Here is an 18,805-nt window from a genome sequence, read left to right as displayed (position 1 = left end):
TTTTTACAGTTTTGTGGCTGGTTAAAAGTATTTATATCTGGTCAGTGTTCTCAATCTCAAAAGTACTTGGCAGGTATAGCAAAAAGCTTATTTTAGACCCTGCCTGAGCATAAAAAAGTCAAACAATTCCCACAAAGCCACAGAGAGTAAACACAGAACTGACTAAATGATTCTGCTCAAGTGCCACAGAGGCTCCCACAACAAAGGTGTCTTGTAGCACCACCAAGAAGAATATGAAAGTTCAGGAAAGCTGTCAGTGAAATTACTATACTTGTTTTTCCTTTTCCTTTTTTTTTTTTTTTTTTTTTTGACAATGAAACCTGTTCAAACCTGTGAAAAGTCCAAATGCTGTCAAAGTAGGTGACAAAATAAAGATTAAAATTCTATACAAAATGCCAATAGTACTCTACAAATATATATATATATATATATATATATATATATATATATATATATATATATATATATATATATATATAGCCCCCCTGTTTATTTTTTTCCCCAATTTCTGTTTAAGATTTCTAGTTTTACATAATAACACATTTCTAGATAAAACATAGTTTTAGTACCTCATTACACACACACACACACACACACACACACACACACACACACACACACACACACACACACACACACACACACACACACTGGGTGTAGTAAGTATTGAACACGTCAACAAAGGTGCTGTTGATTTGAAATGTTCACCAGATATTGATAACAACCAAAGAAATCCATTTATGCAAAGAAAAAAAAGAATTAGTTTACAAATTGGGCAATAAAATAAAATGACACGTGTAGCTGTGTGAGGCAGGGAAAAAGTATTGAACACAAGAAGAAAGAGAGGCATAGAAAGTCAGTGAAAGTCCAGACAGTAGCTGAAATCTCTCAGTAGTTATTCAGTAACCCTCTGCCCTTCATAACTGTAAATTAATATTACCTGCTTCAGTTTAACATCTAGATTAGCAGGATGATGAAGATAAAACCAGAACTGACATTTCAGCAAGACAACGATCCAACACAGCCAAGGAAACTCTGAAATGATTTCAGAGAAAGAAAATCAAGCTGTAGAATGGCCCAGGCAATCCCTTGAATTTTATCCAGTAGAAAATAAAGATTAGATTTGAGGGGGGACATTATGTCTTATATGACAAATATATAAAATAAAAGTATCATGATAATATATATGACAGCAATAGCATACTTTTCTAATTTTATTGCGAAAGCCAAACATAAAACATTATTATCTAAATATAAAATTATTATGATTAATTATAATCCTTTAATTTATTCCGTTTATGTTAAAAACTGGGCGAAATGCGTTTTCAGTCGTTCTTTCTATCCTCCAACAGTCAGTATGTGTTCAAATAAAACTGAGGCAAAGGCGACATCTGCTGGCTTGAGCGCACGTGGCATCCAAAGGTAAGGAACTTTAGTGCGCAACGCAGGGTGCGCATCACGAAAAACACGGGAGGTGAAGGACAGGATTGATAACGCGCCGGTTCTCTTATAACTTTGATTCCTCGAGCTCGTTAGACATTTCCCGCAGATAGCAGGTCTAGCAGAGACTGCGCACTGAAAGTTGTGCGTCTGGATTATAACGAACGAGCAAATATTTTGACAGTTGCAGCGCTTAAACGGTAGAAGGAATAAAAATCATACCCGTAATAAAAAAATACAGTGTCCAGGGCTGGAAAGACTTTTGGATACGGTGATGTGAGGCTGTTTAGACACTGAAGCATCTCCGAAATCGCCAGATCTTTCATCCGCTGCGAAGGAGGTGGAGGATTTTTTTTATTTTTTTGGATTTGAGCCTCTTGAAGAGAAGCAAGGTGCGGTTCAAACTCTCATTATGTGTGCATGCGTTCATCAATGTTTCATCTGCCATCTTCAGTGTGATTGATTATAGTTAAGGATTGAGTATAACGACTCTTACATTGTGATTTTTACAAATGTTGCCTCCTATATAGGCAGTTTGTTCAGGATTTTGTGGAGTCCCATCCCATCTGCGTGAGAAGATTCTCCCCAAAACGCAGAGGTGTATAGTGCGCATTTTGACATATTACAACTTGCACACGTGTATGTGTTTCGTGTTGTATTTAACGCGTTTGCTTTTGCACCTCAGCGTTCTTTTTGGAAAGTAATATAGGGAGTAGATTAGATTATTAGTCGTTGTGTTGTTTTTTTTATTTCGATGTAGGCTAAATAAAGGTGAAACAAATTAAACAATCTCATACAAGGGTTTAAAAGACAGCGACCTATTTTTTTGCACTGTGATTTATGAGGCGACTGTTCCATTGAAGAGTTGAGCTGGAATTTAACATTATTACCATGTTGAGTCTGACTGAACGTAAGATCCCTTGATGCAGACAGATTGATTTTTAGAACCCTTTTTGGGTTGTCTTGTTTGCTGTGCGAATTTTATCTCGACTTCTTGTGTAGTTATGTTTTTCCCGCTCTATTAAAAGCGAACATTTATTAAATCATTATGTAGCCTTGTCTAAAGGTAATTTGGTCGACGAGATCTGTATGGAGGCAAGCTGAAGGTCAGTTGGCTTACATATGATATTCTTTTTGTGTGTGTGTGTAATTTATAATATATGCCAAGTTAATAATCCACATTGGTTTGTCATGCTGTCAAAATAGCCTTTAACCTAACGCAGTCTGTTTGCAACTTGTTTGTTTAACATCTTTGACTGCACATCTAACTTTTGTCATTGTTAAAATACGAAAACATGTATTTGTAATTTGTAAAAGTATAATACATTTTATATATAATTATAATATTAATTCCTTACATTTATATAGCACTTTTCTGGACACTCAAAGCACTTTACAGATTGGTAGCAATCTCCTCATCCACCATCAGTGTGCAGCATGCACCTGGATGACATGACGGCAGCCATATTGCACCAGACTGCACACCACACACCAGCTCATTGGTGGAGAGGAGAAAAGACAATTATGATATGGGGATGGTTTGGATGCCATGATGGACAGAGGCCAGATTTGGCCAGGATGCCGGGGTCAACCCCTTACTCTTTTTCGAAGGACATCCTGGAATTTTTACCGGGGCCTCGGTTTTACCTCTACTGAGCAGTATAGAGTACTATACTGCCCTAAACTGGGGCATTAGGACCCACACAAACCACAGGTTGGGTGCCCCCTGCTGGCCTCACTAACACACCGACAGCAACCTAGCTTTTCTATGTGGTCTCCCATACAGGTAACTGACCAGGCGCAGCCCTGCTTTGCTTCAGTGGGCAACCATATCAGAGTTGCCGAGAGCTAGCTGCAGGCCATTAGTGGTTCTGAAGGAAAGGGTCTGGGTCTCACTAGGGTAAAGAAAGGTACAGATAAAGAAACAAAAGAACAAACGAAACAACAACAAAATAGTTTATAAAAAGGTGAAAGGTGTAGCCAAAACTGTTGAGGACCACTCTACTTGCAATAAACAATTGACAAAATATGCGCGTTTATGAAAATGTGTTTACTCCCACATTCCAAAAATGTCAAGTGTACGTAATCAACAAAACATATCCACCGCCATATAACCCTGCAGCCCAAGACTGGTAGGCAGGGCTTAACGTGGTTAGTACTTGGATGGGAGACAACATAGGAAAACTAGAGGTGCATCCCAAATCGCATACACAATTCTACGCCATTTTGTAGTATAAATAGTGTAAGTAGCGCGTTCACACTGCAAACTAAAAATAAGTGCACTTTAATTACCCGGATGATGCTCAGCCCTAATATGACTGGGACACTATATTGTCAGTGAGCACCATCTTTCAGATAAGACGTTAAATCAAAATTCCTCTCTGCCCTTACCCATCATGGCCTTCCAATCATCCACTGAATTGGCTCTATCATTTTCTTTCCACCTGCAGCTGTTGTGTGTTGAGCGCGCTGTGCTGCCATCATCATCAAGGTGGATGCTGCACACTGGTGGTGTTGTTGAAGAAATTCCCCCCTCAAACAAATGTAAAGTGCTTGAAGTCCACACACAAGAAATGCGCTATATAAATGCACATTACATTACATTAAATTGCATTTCCAAATTGCATTGACCCAGTGTCCAGCGTGAAACAGACTGCTCCTGCTTCTGTAATTCAGTGAATTCAGTGCTCAGCATAATCGAGTACACCCTATTTTAAAGAGAAATATTTTAATCCATTTCTCAGTGAACATGGGCAATAAATGTTGGTGCATTTAAACAACAGATTTATCAAACAAATATATTTATTAAAATGATATTTTAGTCATCGTACATCTTTAGAAATCGACAGCTAATACAATTCAATTACTGCAAAAAAAAACAAAAAAAAAATATATATATGTGTGTTTGTGTGTGTGTGTATGTATACAACCTAAAAAATTTCAATAAACGTTTTATTTTTTTTGCTTCTTGATTTTTCCTCTTTTTTTAAAACTTGTATTTAATATTTTCCTATAACATATATATTTATGTGTACTAGTATTGGAGCATTATCGTAAGTTATTCTGTTAGATACGCTCCAGATTTGGCTTCAGTATATATATATATATATATATATATATATATATATATATATATATATATATATATATATATATATATATGCACAAATACAATATTGTATATCTTCCTATTAAAATTATGAATTTAAAATCTAGATTTGTGAGGATTATTCTTATATATGCTGAGCACTGTATTACAATATTCACTGTATTAAAGCTTTCTCATATTGGCATTCTATAAGAGTTATTTTTCTTTAGCTGCTTATCAGTTGACAGTGTCTAACTGTACAGCTTAATGGAGGAGAGATGTAACAGTTCATATGAGTAAAATAAAAATCATATGAGATTTCTGATTACATTTGATCTCAGAATGTTGGATTGTTGGTAATGTAGATACTCCAGAAAAAACAAAACAAAAAGCGCTCTGGGGTAAGTTCAAATGTATGGTCGGTGCTCTTTGGGTAAGGGATTCATCAAATCTGCAACAAGAATTAGTCCAAGGCACTCGAGTAAAGTGAAAAAATTAAAAAGCCTTTATTCACATGGCTAGATCTCTAAAAACCAACGCGTTTCGGCAGAAGTCTGCCTTCATCAGGGTAACAGTGATCAGGTGCGTCTAGAGTCTCTTTTGAGTACTACGGTCACATGACTCATTTAAACATCTCAAATGGCACTCAAATAATTTAACAAGCAAACTCTACTACCATCATAAATTCGGCATAGATACACAAACACCCACTTGCATATGTGGGAAAAGAGAGAGAGAGAGAGAAGAAAAAAGAATATATATATATATATATATACATACACATATACGTATATATACATACACACATACATATACACATATATACATATATATATATACATACATACATACATACATACACATACATGTATACAATATATACACATACATGGAAATACATACATACATATAAACACATACATCAATGTATAATGACGATCTGTAAAGCATCTATAGAAAAACTCATTTAATCATTCATTTTCTTATCGGCTTAGTCCCCTCATTAGGGGTTGCCACAGCGGAACGAACCTCCAACCAGCTACTTTCTACGCAGCGGATATATCCCAGTCCAACCCATTTCTGGGAAACTATAGAAAAACTGTTTTACAAAAAAGAAGAGAAATCTAATTCACCATTCAAACCTGGAAATCTGGTTGCTTTTAATGTATATATCCAAAAGTCTCTCTGTTTTAATCTTTTTATCCTGTCTCCTCCTCTTGTAGAATTATAAATATGTTCAATGCCAACTATTTTTAATGAACTTGGATTGCCATGACCTTGATTTTTATAATGTAGAGCCATAGGATATTGTGGATTACAAGTACGTATCGCATATTTATGCTCCGCTAATCTCAACTTTAGTTTTCTCTTAGTCATTCCTACATAAAAACAACCACAAGGACATTCCAGTCGATAAACAACAAAAGTAGTATTGCAATTGATAAATGAATTGATCTTAAATTCACGGCCCGAAGAAGGATCTCTAAACATGTTCGTCTTGAGCATGTTTTCACAATGGTTGCAATTACCACATCTGTAGTTCCCTGTTGTTTGATTTAACCATGTGTTAGTTTTCTTAGAGGAAAGATGGCTTCTCACAAGTTTATCTTGGATAGTTGGAGCTTTTCAAGACTACAGAGGGGGATACAGGTAAAAATTTCCTAAGATGGGGGTCACTCATCAAATTATTTTTTTAATATTCTTTATTGTATTTGCCTCAGTACTATTGTGTCACGAAATAAACAGAACTTTCTGACTGGTTTAATCTGGGTCTTTTTATTAACAATTCATCTCTGTTGCTATCTTTTGCTTTATTATAAGATTTATAAATTACTCTATTTTTATAACCCCGTTGTTTGAATCTGTGAACCATGTCTTGTGATTTGATCTCAAAATCTTCTTCTTTGTCGCAAATTCTTTTCAATCTCTGAAATTGTCCAAAAGGAATATTTTCATCAGCCATGGAGGATGAAACTATCTGCTCTCAGGATTGTATTTCTATCTGTTTCTTTTCTAAAAATGGTGGTATGTAATTTTCCTGTAGTATCTTTAAAAATGTTTAAGTCCAAAAAATGTATTTGAGTGAATGAAAAATCCAAGCTGAATCTCAGATTTGCGTTAGTATTATTTAAAAAAGCATGAAATTGCCTCAAATCTGCCTCCAATCCAGACCATATCAGAATAACATCATCTATATATCTACCCCACCACACAATGCTACTCAAATAAGGATTTGATTCAGAATATACAAATCTCTCTTCCCATAATCCCAAAAATAGATTTGCATAATTTGGGGCAAAACAAGCTCCCATAGCTGTTCCCTTTATCTGTTTATAAAGTTGATCTTGAAACAAGAAAACATTATTCTTCAATGTCCATTCAGCCAACTGTACAATAAAACATGTTGGTGGTTTTTTTGGCGATGGTCTCTTTTCTAGATAGTATAACAATGCTTCTAGACCTTCTCTATGATCTATATTTGTATATAATGATTCAACATCCATAGTTGCCAGTATACAGGTTTTATCACATTGCATATTTTTAATCGTATTTAATACTTGAGTCGTGTCCTGAATGTAAGAGGCAGATCTTTAACAATAGGTTTTATAAAATAGTCCACAAATTTTGAGGCAGGTTCTGTGATCGATTCATTCCCACTAATTATAGGGTCGGCCGGGTGGATTTTCTAAATTCTTATGTATTTTAGGCAGCATATAGAAAGTAGGGATTCTAGGTTCTTTTGACCACAAAAACTCAAACTCATTCTGTGTAATCCATTCTTCGGTTTTAGCAAAAGTCAGTATTTCCATCAGTTCCGTTTTTATCTTTTCTGCCGGATCAAATTTCAAAGGTTGATAATACTCACAGTTCTGTAGTTGTCGTAAGGCTTCTTTGATATAATCATCTCTGCCCCATACCACAACGGCACCACCTTTGTCCGCTCTTTTAATAATAAGATTGTCATTAGTTGATAACCAGTCCAAAGCGTTAATCTCGTCTTTTGAAAGATTAAAATGTTTTTTCTTTTTTGAGGCAAAAATATTATCCATTTCATAGGAGACTTTCTTGTAGAACGAGTTGCGTTGGGTTGGAGACACATGGAATAAACGTAGATTTGGGCTTAAAGATTGTCTTTTTTTCTTCATAGGTGCGCGCTTCTGCCGTAGAGGTGTGATACCAAACCTTTAATTGTAGATTACGGTGAAATTTAAACAAGTCCACTTTGGTCTGAAATTCGTTCGCTGTATAGGGGAGTATGTTAAGCCTTTTGATAGAACTTATGTACAACTTGTCGATAGGGGATATATTGGGAGGTATCCACCTCATCTCCTTTGTTCGGCTCCGTGTGTATCTGCCCTGGATCTGGGATCTTGGTCGATTCTTCTCCTCGTCTCGTTTTTCGCTTGCGGTTTTCCAAACCTTTGGTATGTTCTTGATTTGTTTCCTAAAAAATCTCTTAGGTGACTTCTCCAATGTCGACTGATCATCATCACTACTTGGTAGATTAAAGGACACAGATCTCCTTCTCTGATAATGGTTTCTTTCATTTCTCTGAGGCCACAAATACACCTTATTCTCTTTATAATCTGATTCATCTCTTCCAAATTTCAGCAATTTATCCTGTTTAAGTTTTTCGAGAGTGCCTCCAAATCCACTCTCAATTTCTCTTCAAACTGTAGATATTCTTGTTCTTTTATTGCAATTTCTTCTTTAATTTGTAATTTGGTTTTGGGTTTCAATCTTCTGTTTTTTCGTTCTTCAATCAATAATAGAATCAAATCAAGGGAGCATTTGTTTAAAATTGCTTCCCATTTTTGTTTAAAGTCAGTGTCTTCATATCCAAACGAAGGAAATTTTTTAATCCTTAATCCTCTGGGAATCATATTCTCCCTCCAATAATCAGATAACGTCACCATATGTAGATGTAGTTTGAGTTCTTTCTCCTGATGTTTTTTAAGATCATTATACATTTTTTTGAAGTCTAAATGTTGTGCTACTGACTCTGAATCAACAAGGTGTCCGCCACAATGATCTTCTCACCTTCCTCTTTGGAATAGGAAAAATATCCAGATGCCATGTTCTCAAAGTAGTCAAATACTTCCCCGATTACGTCTCAAGACGGAGCAGCTTTTAGATGGAACGATCCCTCTGCGTCCTTGTATACTTCAGAAAAAACAAAACAAAAAGCGCTCTGGGGTAAGTTCAAATGTATGGTCGGTGCTCTTTGGGTAAGGGATTCATCAAATCTGCAACAAGAATTAGTCCAAGGCACTCGAGTAAAGTGAAAAAATTAAAAAGCCTTTATTCACATGGCTAGATCTCTAAAATCAATGCGTTCGGCAGAAGTCTGCCTTCATAACAGTGATCAGGTGCGTCTAGAGTCTCTTTTGAGTACTACGGTCACATGACTCATTTAAACATCTCAAATGGCACTCAAATAATTTAACAAGCAAACTCTACTACCATCATAAATTCGGCATAGATACACAAACACCCACTTGCATATGTGGGAAAAGAGAGAGAGAGAGAGAAGAAAGAATATATATATATATATACATACATACACATATACGTATATATACATACACACATACATATACACATATATACATATATATATATACATACATACATACATACATACACATACATGTATACAATATATACACATATCTATGCCGAATTTATGATGGTAGTAGAGTTTGCTTGTTAAATTATTTGAGTGCCATTTGAGATGTTTAAATGAGTCATGTGACCGTAGTACTCAAAAGAGACTCTAGACGCACCTGATCACTGTTACCCTGATGAAGGCAGACTTCTGCCGAAACGCGTTGGTTTTTAGAGATCTAGCCATGTGAATAAAGGCTTTTTAATTTTTTCACTTTACTCGAGTGCCTTGGACTAATTCTTGTTGCAGATTTGATGAATCCCTTACCCAAAGAGCACCGACCATACATTTGAACTTACCCCAGAGCGCTTTTTGTTTTGTTTTTTCTGAAGTATACAAGGACGCAGAGGGATCGTTCCATCTAAAAGCTGCTCCGTCTTGAGACGTAATCGGGGAAGTATTTGACTACTTTGAGAACATGGCATCTGGATATTTTTCCTATTCCAAAGAGGAAGGTGAGAAGATCATTGTGGCGGACACCTTGTTGAATTCAGAGTCAGTAGCACAACATTTAGACTTCAAAAAAATGTATAATGATCTTAAAAAACAGTCGGAGAAAGAACTCAAACTACATCTACATATGGTGACGTTATCTGATTATTGGAGGGAGAATATGATTCCCAGAGGATTAAGGATTAAAAAATTTCCTTCGTTTGGATATGAAGACACTGACTTTAAACAAAAATGGGAAGCAATTTTAAACAAATGCTCCCTTGATTTGATTCTATTATTGATTGAAGAAGCGAAAAAACAGAAGATTGAAACCCAAAACCAAATTACAAGAATTAAAGAAGAAATTGCAATAAAAGAACAAGAATATCTACAGTTTGAAGAGAAATTGAGAGTGGATTTGGAGGCACTCTCGAAAAAACTTAAACAGGATAAATTGCTGAAATTTGGAAGAGATGAATCAGATTATAAAGAGAATAAGGTGTATTTGTGGCCTCAGAGAAATGAAAGAAACCATTATCAGAGAAGGAGATCTGTGTCCTTTAATCTACCAAGTAGTGATGATGATCAGTCGACATTGGAGAAGTCACCTAGAAGAGATTTTTTAGGAAACAAATCAAGAACATACCAAAGGTTTGGAAAACCGGCAAGCGAAAAACGAGACGAGGGAGAAAGAGATCGACCAAGATCCCAGATCCAGGGCAGATACACACGGAGCCGAACAAAGGAGATGAGGTGATAAATATCTCCAATATATCCCTATCGACAAGTTGTACATCAGTTCTATCAAAAGGCTTAACATACTCCCCGGTAATACAGCGAACGAATTTCAGACCAAAGTGGACTTGTTTAAATTTCACCGTAATCTACAATTAAAGGTTTGGTATCACACCTCTACGGCAGAAGCGCGCACCTATGAAGAAAAAAAGACAATCTTTAAGCCCAAATCTACGTTTATTCCATGTGTCTCCAACCCGACGTTGAACTCGTTCTACAAGAAAGTCTCCTATGAAATGGATAATATTTTTGCCTCAAAAAAGAAAAAACATTTTAATCTTTCAAAAGACGAGATTAACGCTTTGGACTGGTTATCAACTAATGACAATCTTATTATTAAAAGAGCGGACAAAGGTGGTGCCGTTGTGGTATGGGGCAGAGATGATTATATCAAAGAAGCCTTACGACAACTACAGAACTGTGAGTATTATCAACCTTTGAAATTTGATCCGGCAGAAAAGATAAAAACGGAACTGATGGAAATACTGACTTTTGCTAAAACCGAAGAATGGATTACACAGAATGAGTTTGAGTTTTTGTGGTCAAAAGAACCTAGAATCCCTACTTTCTATATGCTGCCTAAAATACATAAGAATTTAGAAAATCCACCCGGCCGACCTATAATTAGTGGGAATGAATCGATCACAGAACCTGCCTCAAAATTTGTGGACTATTTTATAAAACCTATTGTTAAAGATCTGCCCTCTTACATTCAGGACACGACTCAAGTATTAAATACGATTAAAAATATGCAATGTGATAAAACCTGTATACTGGCAACTATGGATGTTGAATCATTATATACAAATATAGATCATAGAGAAGGTCTAGAAGCATTGTTATACTATCTAGAAAAGAGACCATCGCCAAAAAAACCACCAACATGTTTTATTGTACAGTTGGCTGAATGGACATTGAAGAATAATGTTTTCTTGTTTCAAGATCAACTTTATAAACAGATAAAGGGAACAGCTATGGGAGCTTGTTTTGCCCCAAATTATGCAAATCTATTTTTGGGATTATGGGAAGAGAGATTTGTATATTCTGAATCAAATCCTTATTTGAGTAGCATTGTGTGGTGGGGTAGATATATAGATGATGTTATTCTGATATGGTCTGGATTGGAGGCAGATTTGAGGCAATTTCATGCTTTTTTAAATAATACTAACGCAAATCTGAGATTCAGCTTGGATTTTTCATTCACTCAAATACATTTTTTGGACTTAAACATTTTTAAAGATACTACAGGAAAATTACATACCACCATTTTTAGAAAAGAAACAGATAGAAATACAATCCTGAGAGCAGATAGTTTCCATCCTCCATGGCTGATCGAAAATATTCCTTTTGGACAATTTCAGAGATTGAAAAGAATTTGCGACAAAGAAGAAGATTTTGAGATCAAATCACAAGACATGGTTCACAGATTCAAACAACGGGGTTATAAAAATAGAGTAATTTATAAATCTTATAATAAAGCAAAAGATAGCAACAGAGATGAATTGTTAATAAAAAGACCCAGATTAAACCAGTCAGAAAGTTCTGTTTATTTCGTGACACAATACAGTACTGAGGCAAATACAATAAAGAGAATTATAAAAAATAATTGGAATATTTTGATGAGTGACCCCCATCTTAGGGAAATTTTACCTGTATCCCCCTCTGTAGTCTTTCGAAAAGCTCCAACTATCCAAGATAAACTTGTGAGAAGCCATCTTTCCTCTAAGAAAACTAACACATGGTTAAATCAAACAACAGGGAACTACAGATGTGGTAATTGCAACCATTGTGAAAACATGCTCAAGACGAACATGTTTAGAGATCCTTCTTCGGGCCGTGAATTTAAGATCAATTCATTTATCAATTGCAATACTACTTTTGTTGTTTATCGACTGGAATGTCCTTGTGGTTGTTTTTATGTAGGAATGACTAAGAGAAAACTAAAGTTGAGATTAGCGGAGCATAAATATGCGATACGTACTTGTAATCCACAATATCCTATGGCTCTACATTATAAAAATCAAGGTCATGGCAATCCAAGTTCATTAAAAATAGTTGGCATTGAACATATTTATAATTCTACAAGAGGAGGAGACAGGATAAAAAGATTAAAACAGAGAGAGACTTTTTGGATATATACATTAAAAGCAACCAGATTTCCAGGTTTGAATGGTGAATTAGATTTCTCTTCTTTTTTGTAAAACAGTTTTTCTATAGTTTCCCAGAAATGGGTTGCGGCTGGATGGGTATCCGCTGCGTAGAAAGTAGCTGGTTGGAGGTTCGTTCCGCTGTGGCGACCCCGGATTAATGAGGGGACTAAGCCGATAAGAAAATGAATGATTAAATGAGTTTTTCTATAGATGCTTTACAGATCGTCATTATACATTGATGTATGTGTTTATATGTATGTATGTATTTTCCATGTATGTGTATATATTGTATACATGTATGTGTATGTATGTATGTATGTATGTATGTATATATATATATGTATATATGTGTATATGTATGTGTGTATGTATATATACGTATATGTGTATGTATATATATATATATATATATTCTTTTTTCTTCTCTCTCTCTCTCTTTTCCCACATATGCAAGTGGGTGTTTGTGTATCTATGCCGAATTTATGATGGTAGTAGAGTTTGCTTGTTAAATTATTTGAGTGCCATTTGAGATGTTTAAATGAGTCATGTGACCGTAGTACTCAAAAGAGACTCTAGACGCACCTGATCACTGTTACCCTGATGAAGGCAGACTTCTGCCGAAACGCGTTGGTTTTTAGAGATCTAGCCATGTGAATAAATGTAGATACTCTTTTGTTGTTAATTCAGTGCAGCCATTTCTTTTTCATTTTTTTCCAGTTAACGCCATTGACATTTCGCCACACTTTAAATCTGTGCTCAGAAACATCCCAAAACAACAGCTCTCTAGCATGTGCTTGAAGATCTTTACAACCCCCCCACACCCTGTTTTTACTCTAAATCACATGACTGGCAACTGTTTGGTTATTTGTAGCTTGTTTATCGACGTATTCGCACAATTCTAATCATATGTACTGAATTAATCATCTCTGAGCAAAGTTGAGCAACAGTTTAAACGGTAACACTCTACAATATGAGAAATGTAGTTAATATTAGTTCATGTATTTGCTAAATAAAGTTCCTGTAAACACTAATGCATTTATTAATCATACTTCAGCATTTACTAATGCATTACTAAAATCCAATGCTGCGCTTTTTAACATTAGTCAATGCTCTGAGTTAACGTGAACTAACAATGAACAACTGTATTGGTTAATTTTAATCTACAAATTCTAGGCCTGTCACAATAATTAATATATCGCCTTATCGCACAACTCGTGGACATGTCCCTTAATCATTTTTAGTAATGTATTATATACAGTTGAAATTGTTAAACCTTAGAGTTGTTAAACCCTCTTTGAATTTTTTCTTTTTCAAAAAATACTCAAATGATGTTTAACAGAGCAAGGACATTTTAACAGTATGTCTGATAATATTTTTTCCTCTGGAGAAAGTCTTATTTGTTTTTTTTTTCAGGCTAGAATAAAAAAAGTTTTTAATTTTTAAACACCATTTAGGGTCAATATTATTAGCATCTTTAAGCTATATATATACCCTAACCGGCCTAGTTAACATAATTAGTTAAACCTTTAAATGTTCCTTTAAGCTGTATAGAAAAGTCTTGAAAAATATCTAGTATAATATTGATGTATGTACTGTCATCTTGGCGAATATAAAATAAATCAGCTATTAGTGATGAGTGTATGTTCAGAAATGTGTTGAGAAAATCTAAATATTAGAATAATTATTAGAATAAACGAGGGCTAATAATTCAGCGGGGTTAATATTTCTATTAATATTTTAATATACGCATAAAAACTATTTTAACCACATTTTAGCTCTCTATCTCTATTGGAGGTGTCAATGTCAGTATGGTTAAAAAAAAACACTATAATATTTATTACAAAAATTACTATAGTGCATTTTTTGTTGGTGTCCGCTGACTGAAAATAGATCTCTTACTTTTCACCTTGAAATTTTTGTTAACTTTTATTATTGTTTATTTGTTTATAATACCCGGCTTCACATTCCAACGTCTAGTTATTAAATTGTTCAAATGACTATAATTAAATGAAATATTCTTAAGAATACATTATTATGTGTCTTTTGGAAGAGTGTATTTGCATTGTGATGCTATTATAGTGGTCTTAAAATCACAATAATATCGTTTATCACTATAAATGTTGCTATATATCTTTCCACAAAAAGATAGAGACCGTGACAGGCATACAACCCATTCAACCATTAACAAACCATGAACTAAGACGTTTAGCTCAATAAACTACTAATCAGCTGCTTAATAATAGTTAGTAAGGTGGTATTGGGTAGGATAAGGAATGTAAACTTAGATCACACTTTATAAGTGCTAATAAACAGTTAATATCTTAATAATTGGCAGGTACTAAGCAGTATAAATGAAGTGAATAGTTACTTAACCTAATGTGTTTCCACCAAAGTTAACAAAGATGAATAAATACTTGTTTATAATATTTGTTCATGCCAGTAAATACATTAACTACACTGTAAAACCCAAAAAGTTAAGGTAACTCAAACCATCCTATGAGTACTGTGAACTTAATCCATTTGAGTAAACGAAGCAATTTGAGCACAGTGAAACCCAATAAGTTAAGGCAACTCAAACCGTTTGGGGAAACCAATTCCAACCGTGAACTTACTCCATTTAAGTTGAAGTAATGAGGTATTTAATTAACTCATCACCTTCAACACTTAGTTAAAAACTATTTTCAAATGATTAGAATTAACTTTCAGTGCATTTAGAGTTAACTACACTCATTTTATTTTATAAAGTTGACTGTTGGGTTTTACAGTGTACATGTCCCGTATCGTGAAGTGTTAGCAATTAAACTTGTATCACTTCCTTTTTTTTAAGTAACCAAAAACAGCAGAAACAACAACAACAGTAGCATTTGTATATGAGCATAGGAAAGTCTTCAATCCACTAGCCAATAATCGACTAATAGAAACACGAAGACACAACGAATTGACTAATCTGTAGTGAGACTTTCCAATCTGCAATGGGCAAATCTGCCATTCCCCCTGTCATGATCTCATAACCAATGATGTTAATGGATGTTACTAAGGTGTTCTTCCAGGGGAGGAACCTCCTCTCAAGTTTCTATTAATGTACTTTCTCTAGAGATAGCTGTGCTTGCTCAGGCTGAAAGATACTCCTGCTGAATTCACTTACTGGAGAGAAGGAGCCATCTCTGGCAGTGGAGAGAAAGAGAGAGAGAGTGTGTGCGTGAGCTTTTTGTTTTAAAAGCCAAATGGAGTGGCATGGAAGGAAAACCGGGAGACGCAGGCACGCCTGTCTGCCCAAAGAACAAGAGAAAGACGGGCTGGGTAGACTAATTGTGTTTTAAAGTGGGTCTGTGGGTACACAATGGGGAATCGGATGGTTTTAAGCTCCCATGAGCAGCTCTAGAGGAAGAGAGAGTTGTCAGATTTGTAGGTCAGGCTGCAGGGGTTGTTGTCAGGCAGACTCACGGTGCTTTCTTAGCGGGAATCTGCACGACACCGTTGTCAGTCCGGGTTACTGTATGCATGCTTTCATCAAGTTCACCTGCCTGCCATTAATGAGTGCTGAGCATCTCCTATACTTGTGAAAGACCACGTCTCAGAGTTCTTTCTGATAGCATCGTAATTGATTTCACGCTTTGCAGGGCATTGTGCGAGTGCATCCCAATTCCCATCTGCTCCTGGAGAAGGCTGACCCGGTTTTTGGTGTGGGTTACGTGGGAGAGAACAGGCCCGGTCCAGCGGGACGTGTCCCTTACTAGTGCTGATCTAAGGAAGGGAGGAAGGAGGGCACCAACGTGTTCCCTCACCCGCGATCTATCTAGCACCCTTCGCATGTGCGATTCTCTTAAATATTGTAGGTCATCTGGCACCTCTCCCCTTCCATTTTTGGCAACAAGGGCTGCCGGGAATATTTTGTCCCAGAAAAAAAAATAATTATCAGCCCTCCCTAATTCCCAATTATTATGAACAGGCTTATTTAAGAAGAAGGATCATCATGGTGGCAGTCGGATTCAGAGAGCTGCGCGCCGGCCACGGCTGAGGGCACACGAGGAGGAGCATTCAGGAGTCTTCTCCGCTGGGGTTAAAGTGTGCAGCGTGCACTACTTCCTGCCGCAGGTAGAGCTGTCACAGTGTGGTGTGGAGCTCGAGCTGTGTTAAAGGTTTGCCGTGTCCTTGCTGCGAGAGCTGCGAGAGGTGGATATCGCAATCTTTCTCACGCAATCTCCGTCCCGCCACCACTATGGAGAAGGTAAGAGAGTCCCCCTGTGATCTTTTTCAGATTTGAATTGTCTTTGGGTTGACACTGAGGTTTCAGCAGACTGCAGGTTCTTTTTTTTTTTGGCACACAGATGACGCATGATGTTATTGTTTTGCTTTTTTGGGGGGGAATAATGGGGAATGCAAATGTAAATATTTTTGGCATCCTTTGAAGAAGCAGCTTTGCTCTCTAATAAGTTGTTAAAGTGTGGTGTGGGGTGCAGATTGAATATTTGTGTTGTTTTTCTTGACAGCACTGCTTGTGCATAAATATGCACCCCCAGTAGACATGAGTAGAAAAGTGATATTTCACCTAATTAAAAAATCCTTTATGAATTTCTACTGTAAAGTATAAAATAATGTAGTTTAAATGGCAATAGAATTTCAACAATAGCATGGGCAAAAATACTTTCAACGATCAGTCTGTGTGCATTTGCGACTATTTGGTAATGTCTTTGACTGCAATTATAACTGTTATTATTACTAACAGATGTGAAAATTAGTATTTTAACATTTTTACATGATGGAGAGGGTCCGGGGCCCACTATAGTTGGCCTCAAGAAGGTGTAAAATTATTCAAAAAAGAAAAACAAGAAACAACAACAAAACTATATAAGCTGAAACAGACACAAACTCGACACACATATATATATATATATATAAATTAAAATATTTACCAAATGCTGTTTAATTAAGACATTTTTAAACATAATAGTTTTATTAATTACTTTCTAATGACTAATTTCTCTTTTTATTTTCCATGATAACAGCACATAATATTTATTAGTCATTTTGCTAGATCCTAGTATTCAGCTTAAATTTAAAGGCTTAAATATGTTATTTAGGCTAACTAAGCAAGTTTGATTAATTCAGACTGATCTCACAAAGAAATGTAACAATTTGGCATTATGTCAGTTTAGTCCATCGTCTCAAACTCGATTCCTGGAGGGCCGCAGCTCTGTACGGTTTTGCTCCAGCTCGAATCAAACACAGCTGATCCAACTAATCAAGGTGCAGTCTACTAGAGACTGTTTAGCAGATGTGAGTTGGAGGTGGTTGAAGCAAAACTGTGCAGAGCTGTGGCTGTCCTGGATTTTATGCACAGCTAGTGTTTTGCAGCCAACGACAAACGTCCGGTTAAAGATTCATATGACTGTTTTGAAATTTAAAAGGTTCCTTTTACAACATCGATGTTGTAATGTTATTAAAATACATTCAGTAAATATACATTAGCGTTCATTTAGTTGTTCAAGCCTAAAATGAGATGAAAGACCATGTAAACGCTAGCGAGTCAGTAGCAGCAGGTTAGTGCAGAAACTTACTGGGGTAACATTCATTTTAACATGTTGGGGGAAAATGGAATTTTGAGCAGTGCTTCTTGTCTGGTCTGAGACCCACTTTATATTGTATATCTGTCAGGCAGTGAAGATTTTAAAGAAATCAAATCTTAAATGTGGCGATTTTGTCATGGCAAGACAGTGGAAGTGTTTGGGAGGTCTGACTGAAAAATAAGTCTGTGTGCATATACCCCATTGAGTTTGAGACCATTGTTTTAGTGGCTAACTCATACAAATTAATACACACATTCAGTCAAACAAAAATGTAAAATCTTTAAAAGGAGGCATGGCATCAAACCCAACCCCTAAAACTAACCATCATTGGCAGATGAGCAAATCATACTAAAATGTGCGAATAAAATTGTACAAATTCATACAAATTAGTTACTACAGTAAATCAAAAAGTTATGAATTGGCGTGAAATAGTGCAATTAGACATAAATAGTCAATTAAATAGTCATTGGACAATGTTGGTTTGTTTTGTAGCTAATCAAAAAATAATAATAATTCAAGGCTGTTAATAATATAAACCTTAAAAAAAAAAAATTATAAAATATATATATATATATATATATATATATATATATACAGTTGAAGTCAGAATTATTAGCCCTGCTTTGAATTTCTTTTTCTTTTTTAAATTTTTCCTTATAGATGT

General features: G+C 35.6%; 1 protein-coding gene across 4 annotated transcripts in view; it reads left to right on the top strand.

Annotated features, from left to right (window-relative positions):
• Positions 1 to 1,451: 1,451 nt before the first annotated feature.
• The window catches only part of trim66 (tripartite motif containing 66), a 44,712-nt gene continuing 27,358 nt past the window's right edge, over positions 1,452 to 18,805 (top strand). For 2 of the 4 annotated variants that reach the window (XM_087261160.1, XM_087261158.1), the window contains exons 1-2: positions 1,452 to 1,832; positions 16,524 to 16,802. In XM_087261160.1, the coding sequence (XP_087117286.1) occupies positions 16,794 to 16,802 (9 nt within the window). In that variant the 5' untranslated portion in view covers positions 1,452 to 1,832; positions 16,524 to 16,793. Of the gene's footprint in view, positions 1,833 to 16,194; positions 16,803 to 18,805 lie in introns of all 4 variants that reach the window. The other 2 variants (XM_087261161.1, XM_087261159.1) reach the window with 1 other exon arrangement.

Source organism: Danio rerio, chromosome 7, assembly GCF_052040795.2.
Source record: "Danio rerio strain M-AB ecotype USA chromosome 7, GRCz13ab, whole genome shotgun sequence".
NCBI classification, from domain to species: Eukaryota; Metazoa; Chordata; class Actinopteri; order Cypriniformes; family Danionidae; genus Danio; species Danio rerio.
The sequence above is the reverse complement of the archived record's forward strand: the minus strand, read 5'-3'. Positions and strand labels throughout refer to the sequence as shown.